The sequence below is a fragment of the Macaca nemestrina genome, chromosome 7 (assembly GCF_043159975.1).
Source record: "Macaca nemestrina isolate mMacNem1 chromosome 7, mMacNem.hap1, whole genome shotgun sequence".
NCBI lineage: Eukaryota > Metazoa > Chordata > Mammalia > Primates > Cercopithecidae > Macaca > Macaca nemestrina.
In genome coordinates, this window is record NC_092131.1 from 160294436 (window position 1) to 160305469 (window position 11034).

The 11034-nt window shown below is 39.4% G+C and overlaps 1 protein-coding gene across 15 annotated transcripts in view; it reads right to left on the reverse strand.

Annotated features, from left to right (window-relative positions):
• Positions 1–11034, reverse strand: part of LOC105491898 (MAX dimerization protein MGA) — a 171570-nt gene that overhangs the window by 23800 nt on the left and 136736 nt on the right. For 6 of the 15 annotated variants that reach the window (XM_011758623.3, XM_011758672.2, XM_011758629.3 and 3 more), the window contains 3 exons: positions 10121–10638; positions 6577–6874; positions 3614–4240 (listed from right to left, as the gene is read on the reverse strand). In XM_011758623.3, coding sequence (XP_011756925.2) covers positions 3614–4240; positions 6577–6874; positions 10121–10638 — 1443 coding nt within the window. Of the gene's footprint in view, positions 1–3613; positions 4241–6576; positions 6875–10120; positions 10639–11034 lie in introns of those variants that run through there. The other 9 variants (XM_011758655.3, XM_011758661.3, XM_011758659.3 and 6 more) reach the window with 9 other exon arrangements.

Below are 11034 nucleotides of genomic sequence, written 5' to 3' on the forward strand. Positions count from 1 at the left end.
TTTATTTAACAATAAATAAAACTTAAAAAGTTTGCTACTAAAGAGAAAAAAAAAACAAACAAATGAAACAAAAGACTTTAGCTTAACATGTGATTTTCTATCAAACAGGCACTCTGCCCACACAAAAAAATATCATATTTCTAACAGAAAGTCATGCTCATAACATTTAGATGAAAAAATTATATAGAAAATCCAGGACTACTCTTAAATATTAAATAAAACACAAAGACCAAACTTCATGAAAATAATCATGTGCAATTTAAACAAAAAATACTCATCTATCTTTTTTTTTTTTTTTTTTTTTTTTTTTTGAGATAGAGTCTCACTCTTGTTGCCCAGGCTGGAGTGCAATGGCAAGATCTCAGCTCACTGAAACCTCTGCCTCCTGGGTTCAAGCGATTCTTCTGCCTCAGCCTCCAGAGTACCTGGGATTACAGGCATGCAACCATCACGTCCGGCTAATATTTTCTTGTATTTTTAGTAGAGACTGGGTTTCGCCATGTTGGCCAGGCTGGTCTTAAACTCCTGACCTCAGGTGATCCACCCACCCTGGCCTCCCAAAGTGCTGGGATTACAGGCATCAGCCACCGCGCCCGGCCATATTAATCTATCATACATGAATTAAGAAACAAATATGTAAATGCATTCTTAATTTTCAACTTTTTTCTTCAAATTAACTTTTAGAGAGTGATTCAAAAACTAATTCAGACAATGAAAACAATCTTTAACATATGCACTAAATATGTGATGGTTTACTTAAATGTGTGCAAGGGAAAGGAAGGTAAAGAGAAAAAGGAGAAAAATCAAAATTTAAAAGCCACAGATATCAAAGTGCCAACATGGGATCTTCTTTATAAATAGAGAAAAAAACTACACGCACTTCCTTAAGTAGCAATTACCTGAGTCAGGTCCATTTATTTTAAAAGATTAGAAAATTTGTTAAATGTCAGTATTTCCTGGCAGGATGCAGCGGCTCAAGCCTGTAATCTCAGCACTTTGTGGGGCCAAGATGCAAGGACTGCTTGAGCCCAGGAGTTCAAGACTAGCCTGGACAACATAGCCAGACCTCGCCTCTACTGAAAATAAAAAAAAATTAACCAGGTGTGGTGACACATGCCTATGATTCCAGCTATGAGAGACTGACATGGGAGGATCACTTGAGCCTGAGATGTCGAGGCTGCAGGGAGCCATGATCATGCCACTACACTCCAACCTGGATGACAGGGCAAGACCCCCATCTGTGTGTCTGTCTGTCTCTCTCTCTATATATATAATTTTTTTTAATAAAAATACATTTTTATTAAAAATATATCTACTTTTTTTCCCTCAAATGGTATTATAGAAGATACTTTTAGGTACAGTCTTTGATGATGTCTTTAATGTTACTCTAGTATTTTCTAGTTTTCTTCTTTAAAAGAAAGACAGCAAAGCCATGTGCTCAGAATATATAGTAGGTAACAGGAATTTAATGATTTTTTTATTATTATAGTTTCCAGTATATTTCTTTATAGGGTTAACCTCTATTATGCCAAGTAATGCTGGTTTCCAATTAATGCTATCTCTTTTAAAAACACATTTACAGCCAGGCGCTGTGACTCACGCCTGTAATAATCCTGGCACTTTGGGAGGCCAAGGCAGGCAGATCACAAGATCAAGAGTTCAAGACAAGCCTGGTCAACATGGTGAAACCCTGTCTCTACTAAAAATACAATATACCCCGGGCATGGTAGCAGGTACCTGTAAACCCAGCTACTCAGGAGGCTGAGGCAGGAGAACCACTTGAATCTGGGAGGTGGAGGTTGCAGTGAGCTGAGATGGCGCCACTGCACTCCAGCCTGGGCAACAGAGCAAGACTCCTTCTCAATAAATAAATAAATAAACACACACACACACACACACACATTTACATATAAAAAAGCAGTTGATTTAAATAAAAATATTAGGCAGGTGACAGTACAGATGAGACTCAGCAAAATATGTGAATGCATATCCTAAATAACTAAAGTCTGAGAAACAACAAAACTATAGAAGAATAAACTACTTTACTGTTTCATGAAAGAATTAAGAGTACTGAAAAAGGCTGGAATCCGTATGGTTTAGAAGACATGATCTGTTAAAATATAACAGATATGCACCTTGAGATTCAATAGGAAATCAAAGTAGTTTCACTAACGACTTCACTCCCAAAACTATGTATCAGACTAATCATGTTTTATGGGCTTATTTATGGGACGAAGCAGAAGACAGACACATTTAATACTGTGATTCGCAAGCTGAATGCGGTGGCTCACACCTGTAATCCCAGCACTTTGGGAGGCCGAGGTGGGCAGATCACAGAGACCCAGACCAGTCTGACCAAAATGGAGAAACCCCGTCTCTACTGAAAATACAAAATATTAGCCAGGCGTGGTGGTGGGCGCCTGTAGTCCCAGCTACTCAGGAGGCTGAGGCAGGAGAATTGTGTGAACCTGGGAGGTGGAGGTTGCAGTGAGCTGAGATCCCGCCACTGCACTCCAGCCTGGGTGACAGAGCAAGACTCCATCTCCAAAAAAAAAAAATATATATATATATATATGAAAAAAAAATATATATATATATATGAGATTCATTTTTCCCTTCAACAGAACTTCAACTTACAAACTAACTCCCAATCTCTTCTTCCATAAAAGACAGAGAGGAATTTAGACCATATCACTAAATGCAAAAATATTTAAGAGAAAAACATCAATAACCCAGACAGAATTGCTGTTGGGTAACTATTTCCCCTCAAATTCTGCAAAGTTTCTTGCTCTTTTCCATATTAATTCCTCTATGAGTGGATTAAAAGAACCATTTACTTTAGCTAGTTGCATCTAGATATAAAAACTACACAAAGCATAGGATATTCCTATTTCAAATTCATTCAACCTAAGCCAATAAAAGAAATACTTTAACTAAGAAGTTTATAAAAATATTAGAGCCCTAAACAAATATGCCTCCTTGTTTCTATTTCAATCAGTTCATGTCCATGAATTAAATAGATCCTGATTCATTAGTGATTTTTACTAGACAAAAGGAGATGAAGTCTGCTCATCTGTCTCTAATTAAAAAGCAGCACCCCTGCACCCCACAAAAGGAACATCTGCATTTGGGGCTCCCTCCTCAAAGATGTGCACCCCTAGCTCTCAGCACACAGGTCAGGTTTCCTCCCATGCCCATCTTAGTGGCTCAGAGCTCCAGTCTTACCTGCATTACTTTAGTATCCTTCAGCCACCACTCCACTTCCATTCTAATGTTTTTGAGTATTTTGAGTCACAATCTCCAGTTCCACTAAACTATCAGTTAAGACTGTTCAAGTTCTCTCTCAAAGTTATCAGTTATTGTTTTTAATTAATATTCTGCTTACAAAACTGCATATATTTTCAGTGATTTATCCCAATCCCGTATTAACCATGAGCTCTATTAATTTAAGTGTTCAGTTTTGCAGTATGCAGAGGTTTTCAGGAATACGTGTATCATGTTACAATAGAAACACCTATATTGTTATCCTGATATAGTTATAATCCTGTCACAACCACAAAGTTATATAAATAGGTGTACAGTAATAAAGCAGCTAGTAACATCTAAGCCTTACCTGGTCTCTGGCTCACTGGTGGACTCCCATTAATTCCTGAGAGTATAATAGGAACAGAGCCCAGAGATGAAGTTGGTGTGGTCACCATGGAGGAAGATGCAGCTGTAGTCACCATGACTAAGGAGGTGGAGGCAGTGGAAGCAACAGGAAGAGTTATGGTTGGAGGAGATGCTATCAAAGACTTAGGAAAAGCAACCGAAGCCACAGGGGTAGTTATCCCCGTGGTTTTGGTAAGGTTCACAGTGGCTGTAGACGGGGTGGATGTTACAGGGGTGCTGGTATTAGTTTCAGAGACCTCAACAACCCCTGTAGTGGTGGCACCAGAAGAATAAGTAGTTTCTTTAGTTTCCACGTCAGAAATAGCAGTCATAGGTGTCACAGCAGTAACATTTTCTAAAAACACTTGAGGGGTGGTAGTAGTGACAGCAGCAGTCACAGGGCTGCACACCTGAACTGGCTCAGAAGAAACCACAGGTGTGACGACCATTACTGGAGAAGGTCTGATACTGAACTTCTGTGTCCCTGCCAGGGTTTGGGGTGTGCTAACTCCAGGTATCTTCTGCTGCAAGGCTCCAACTTTACTCATCACAAACTGTGTGAACACACCACCAGGAGAGGGTCGAGCCGCTGCAAATAGAAATTTGCAGGTCAAAAATCTTCAGTTCTCATATTTTATCCTCTCAGTGACTGTGCTTACCGACATTTATTGTGCACCACTGGGTCAATTTCTTACAGGTACTACCTACCTGTATTATTTGTGCCAATTTCTTTTTTTTCTTTTTTAAGATGGAGTTTCTTTCTGGTTGCCCAGGCTGGAGTGCAATGGCATGATCTCGGCTCACTGCAACCTCTGTCTCCGGGTTCAAGCAATTCTCCTGCCTCAGCCTTCTTGAGTAGCTGGGATTACAGGCATGCGCCACCACACCTGGCTAATTTTTGTATTTTTAGTAGAGACAGCGTTTCTCCATGCTGGTCAGGCTGGTCTTGAACTCCCGACCTCAGGTGATCCGCCTGCCTCGGGCCTCCCAAAGTGCTGGGATTACAGGCGTGAGCCACCACACCCAGCATCTGAGCTAATTTCTACTCTCAGAAATCAAACGTTTGCCTTAACCAAAAACAAATCTCAGTTCTAACAAGAAAGGGATTAAAATGGAGTGTTCCAGGCCGGACACAGTGACTCACACTTGTAATCCCAGCACTTCGGGAGGCCGAGGCGGGCAGATCATGAGGTCAGGAGTTCGAGACCAGCCTGGCCAACATGGTGAAACCCCATCTCTACTAAAAATACAAAAATTACCTGGGCATAGTGGCGCATGCCTGTAATCCCAGCTACTCAGAAGGCTGAGGCAGGAGAATGGTTTGAACCCAGGAGGTGGATGTTGCAGTGAAATGAGATAGTGCCACTGCACTCTAGCCTGGGAGACAGAGCAAGACTCTGTCTTGAAAGAAAAATTAAAAAATTAAATAGAGTGTTCCTACTAAAATTCTTTTGACTATGCAATATATTCAACCTGTCAGGATACTAAAAAGATAATACCGTAGCAAAAACTTCATCACCTAAAACAGATAAAAGAGAATGAGAGGGTTTGTTTCCCCCGATTTCTAATGTAAAAACTTATTTCTACCATTTCCTCCTGTCTGAGCACTCTCACCTCTTTACAGTTGTGCTATTATGCGATGCTTATGTATTACATATTCCTAAAATATATAAAGACGTTTCTCAAAAGAGATCAGGATAGGATTGCTTTTTTTTCCCCCTTAATCACACCTGAAGCTGCTTTAATAAAAGGTAAAATAGGTTCTTTTTTTTTTTTTTTTTTTTTTTGAGATGGAGTCTCACTCTGTCGCCAGGTTGGAGTGCAGTGGCACGATTTTGGATCACTATAACCTCTGCCTCCCAGGTTAAAGTGATTCTCCTGCCCCAGTCTCCCGAGTAGCTGGGACTACAGGCGTGTGCCACCACTCTCGGCTAATTTTTGTATTTTTAGTAGAGATGGGGTTTCACCATGTTGGCCAGGATGGTCTCGATCTCTTGACCTCGTGATCCACCTGCCTTGGCCTCCCAAATTGCTGGGATTACAGGCGTGAGCCACCGCACCCGGCCAAAATAGGTTCTTTTAAGGCAAAAAATAAATATCTTCTATCTTCACACAACTCTAGCCATTCAGCCAGAGATTTCAACTGACACTCTTACTTAACATTCCTAATAGATTTGAAACAACAAAAAGAGAAATTCCATAAACCAACTACAGATACTCTCAATGCTAAAACACTAATGCTTCAATAAGGTAATTTATTATAGACTTCAGCATTTAAATGTTAAGGAAAAGAGAGATTTTCATTCATAGAACCGAGATGAATGGAATAAATCAACATTTCCAAAATTGTATTTATAGGAGCTTTCCACTTTAAGCCTATACTACTTACCCCACTAGCTTTTGCTAGCTCCTTGGTTTCGTAAGTTTAAGAAATACCAACAGAAGCATTTACACAGCACCAGGAAGAGTTCAGCAAGATGCCAAAAACACCAGTACTCATAGGAAAATAGTTAACTATTTTTAATTTAGTAAAATATTTTAGTAAATAATTTAGTAAAATGGTAAAGTATTTTTAAATATCTTCCCTTTTTAGAAACAAAATTAAAATCCTGTCTTTTCTACATTAATAAAAACCAGTAAAAACCTTAAAAATAACTGTAAAACTTGCCTTCAGGTCAGTATTATTAAAATATAAAATAAAAATTTAAAACAAAGAAAACTATAAAACAATTCAATTCATCTAATATTGCAGGTTATTAGAAGTTAACCTCAATCAATCAAAAAAGTCCAGGCAAGACAGACATCAAGAATAAGAATAATGCCAAATTACATATTTCTCTAACTTTTACAACCTCCATACGTGTTACCTACTGTCCCACCACAAAGTCATAGGTCTTTCCAAACTATACATACACCCTAACTTACCAATTGGCCGTTTTGCTGGGACAAACGCCTTCAGATTCTTCCCAGGGCGATTTGTTGCAGTGCCAGAGGAGGATGCCATTTTGGAATTGGATGTTGAAGGCAACAGGGTACGTGGTTTCCTGGATGCAGCCACCTTGGCATTGGATGCTACCTTGGAGATGACAGTACTGAGGGTTGAGAGGTCCAGGACTGAGGGTCGCAACCTGCCTGTGATATAAGCAGCTAGCCTATTGGCTGGATGCAATGCCCCCATCTGTCCCAATAGCAACTTAGCCTGCGGGTAACTCTTACCATTAACCTGAAACAAGTGGCAAAGAGAAATTCTGTAAAGATAAAATTCTCTTGCTAACTCCTCTCCCTTGACAGGGGCTTCATTTTTACAAGTTTTTATAAGTCTATTTTTCAGATTTAAAAGGGAAAAAGAAGTAGACTTTTTCCATTGAGAATAATCTGAGTAATCAGGAGGTAGAAAAATGCTGTCATCTGATATTCTGAACTAATCTCATCGCCTTCATGTTGTAGTTTGAAAACAGAGAATCAGAAACTCATCATTTCTGCATCCTAGGTATGTGAAAGTTATCATCAAATCTAAACAACTAGAATTATCCAATTGTTTTCCTCATAAATAAGCCATTCTGGTTAAGCTATTAACCTCATCAGCAAAAATGAGTAACTGTGTCCCACAGAATCTCTCTGATAAGACCAGAGAGGCATAATGAAGCTCTCACACAAGGGTCCTTTCAAGCATCCTTCATATTTGAAAAATATAAGTGAAACCTACTTTAAGTTATAAGACAAATCATTGTTGCAATAATCTAAGCCACAATTACCTCACAGTTGTTAATTTTCAAAAAGCTTAGTTTTGAAAATACTATTTTCATCTGTTGGATAAAACATGGGTTCAAAATGAATGTTGGTAGAAACTCATTCTAATTCTAGATATAATTAACTAAACGGTCAGAAGAAAGTGAACTAACAAATGAAGTAAAGATTCCCTCTGCTGCCTGAGTTGATTGGACTGCCCATCACAGGTACCAGCACAGTTGTTTTTTGTGGGGGTTGATTTCTTCTTCTTTTTTTTTTTTTTAAAGAAAGAAAACAAAAACTTCCCAAGTCTCTACCCATGTTCTCTAGGTCATATTGCCAGGCAACTCTAGAGAAGATAACCTTTTCTACATCGCCTTTTCACCATTTAAAAGCTGGGGGTCGGGGGAGATGGAGTGAGGTAGAATCTACTCTCTAATAGGGAATTGGTGAGGAGACTAGCTACAGCAAGCAACTCCATCTTCAGAGACACAAAACAAAATTACTCTTTGCTACTTTGGTAAAATTATGATTATTCCCACAGAGATCAAGAATATCTCTGCCTTGAGTTTGGTACAAAGAATGTGATCATTCCCCCTGAAAGTAAACTTTACTGTAACTTTTTAGGCTATATGGAAACAGGTCAGATACCCTCCCGGCTCCCTTGGGACTGTGTTGAAGCCTACTCTGTAGCTTCCCCAAAGTTTATCTTACAGTTGCCTGACTGCCTATATAGACACATTCTATGGTGGCTTTGTGAGTCCTGGGTAGAAGAGAACAAAAAATTTCCATGCTTGTATTTTAGGGAGGCTGGTCTCACTAGAAATTATATCAGCCAAACCTTTGTTTTCAAAGTGTCAATCAATAAATAAGGTAGAGAAAATACTGTTCTCCTCATCAACAGTGTAAGAAATATCAACAGAAGTATTTACATAGCATGCACAATAGTAAACTGCAATAAAAAGTTTTTAAATTAAGTAGATCAATCTTAGATCAATCTTACAATTTTTTCTTTTTTGAGATTGAATCTTGCTCTGTTGCCCAAGCTGGAGTGCAGAGGCACAATCTCAGTTCACGGCAACCTCCGCTACCCAGGTTCAAGCGATTCTCCTGCCTCAGCCTGTTGAGTAGCTGGGATTACAGGCGTGCACCACCATGCCTGGCTGATTTTTCTATTTTTAGTAGAGATGGGGTTTCACCATGTTGGTCAGGCTGGTCTTGAACTCCTGACCTCACGATCCACCTGCATTCACCTCCCAAAGTGCTGGGATTACAGGCGTGAGCCAGCATGCCCAGCCTAGATCAATCATATTATTAATGGAGAAGTCCTTAGTGACTTAAAAGCAGCCAATCTAATGAAAGTCAAGTCGCAATAATATCAGGCACTTCCACACATTTGCTACTTCAATATGTTTTTTTTTGTTTGTTTTTGTTTTGTTTTTTTTTTTTTGGAGACAGTCTCCCTCTGTTGCCCAGGCTGGAGTACAGTGGCACAATCTCAGCTCACTGCAATCTCCACCTCCCAGGTTCAAATGATTCTCCTGCCTCAGCCTCCCGAGAAGCTGGGATTACAGGCCCGCGCCACCATGCTGAGCTTTTTTATTTTTAGTAGAAATGGGGTTTCGCCATGTCAGCCAGGCTAGTCTCAAACTTCTGACCTCAGGTGATCCACCACCTCGGCCTCCCAAAGTGCTGGGATTACACGTGTGAGCAACCGTGCTCAGCTAGAAAAACCTTGACTATGACATTTATTCAGAACATCTCATTTCAAATTTTCTATATGCCAGTATAATTTTACTAATATAACCTGCGTGAATTACTAAATATCAAGGATAGAGATATTTGTCCTACAACGATTACACTGACAAAACCCCTATGAATCAAATAAAGAAAATATATAATTAAGTAAATATGGCTCAATTTTTACTCTTGTATTTAAATAACACCTTACTAAATTAAAATTTTCAGCTGGGCATGGTGGCTCACACCTGTAATCCTAGCACTTTGGGAGGTCAAGGTGGGTGGATCACCAGAGCTCAGAAGTTCGAGATCAGCTTGCACAACATGGCGAAACTGTCTCTACTTAAAAAAAAAACCAAGAAACAAAAAAAAAAAAAACACGCACACACACACAAAATTAGCCAGGTGTGGTGTCACATGCCTGTAATCCCAGCTACTTGGGAGGCTGAGGCACAAAGAATCGCTTGAACCCAGGAGGCAGAGGTTGCGGTGCTGTGAGCCAAGATTGCGCTAAATAAATAATAAATAAAATTTTAAAAATGAAAAATTTCCCCAAGTTTCTAAACATACATTGCCTATCTTTAAGTCAATTTCATCTTCCACTTACACCTAACCATTCTAACCATGGTTTTGTTTTGAAACCTATCTACTAATAATAAATTCCAAGAGCTAGACTGAATCCCTGATTATCCTTGCTTTATTGTCAAAGTATCATCAGAGCCCGCAGGCAATAAAGTTTATGAAGAGTAACTTTCTGGGAAGATTAGAAAGAAAATTATAAACTAATACAAGGTTCTACATTTCTGTTCATAAATGTGACAAAAATTCACTCTAGGTATGCATCTAAACTAGGCCTATTACAAAAAGAGATAATAATTTTGTCACCCAGTTCCCAGGAAATGTAAAGATAAAGGATATCAGGACCATAAAGGGCTCTGAAAAATCATGATGCTACCTAGGTATAAAAAGGTGCTATACCCAGATTAAAGATAATTCTCACCTGGATAAGCCCAGATGTACTTGAACTGGGTTTACGTTTATAGGCCACAAGCTTCCCTGCAGGAGAAAGCCCTGCATAAAAAGGCAGACCTTTGCCTCCATGTAATCTCTCCCTCACTGAATCCAGGGCATCTGTCTGCACAGGAGAGATATCCTCCATTTTCCCAGGGGACAATGGACCATCAGGAGTCTCTGATCCAGATTTCTCAGCCATATCATCTTGGTCTTGACATGATGGCATAGAGATTTTCACACGAGAAGAATAAACAGGAGGGTTCTTCTCACCCCGGCTCTTTCGCTGAGAAGCCAACTCAATGATGAAGCTGCCCACCTTAAGTGATTGTGGCATGTTGCTATTGATGTGCTGGGATAAGATGCTCAAAATCTTGTTCCGATCCTCCTCCCAGTTGCAGTCTGAGATGATCTCAATCAGTTTGGTGGGACCACCAGGTGACCTCTGATGCACATAAGAAGTAGAAGAGGATTCCCCTTCATTGCAGGGAGACTTCCAGCTCTTTTCTGATGAAAAATAATAATAATAAATAAAAAGTTGAAAGATTTCTGCATCCCAGCATTTTGTATGGAACTCTGAAAAAACTGCCACATTCTCATGTTCTTTAACAGTAGTAATTTAACATGTATTAACTTTCACAATTTGGGAGTTTTCCAGGAAGAAAAAGTTCCAGAGAATAAGACTACAATAGTCCTCATTATCCTGGTGACTGGGCTCTAACAGGGAGCTCCCTTAACACTGCTCTAAATGCCACAATTATTACAGTAGAGTTAGCTTGCAAAGAAACCATGACCTATAACCAAGGTTAAGCTTCACTGGTATAGGTTACTATTTTGCTATCCATATAGGCAAAGTGAAGCTACTTACAAGATGCTTTGAAACATGTAAAGATTAGAGTCAAT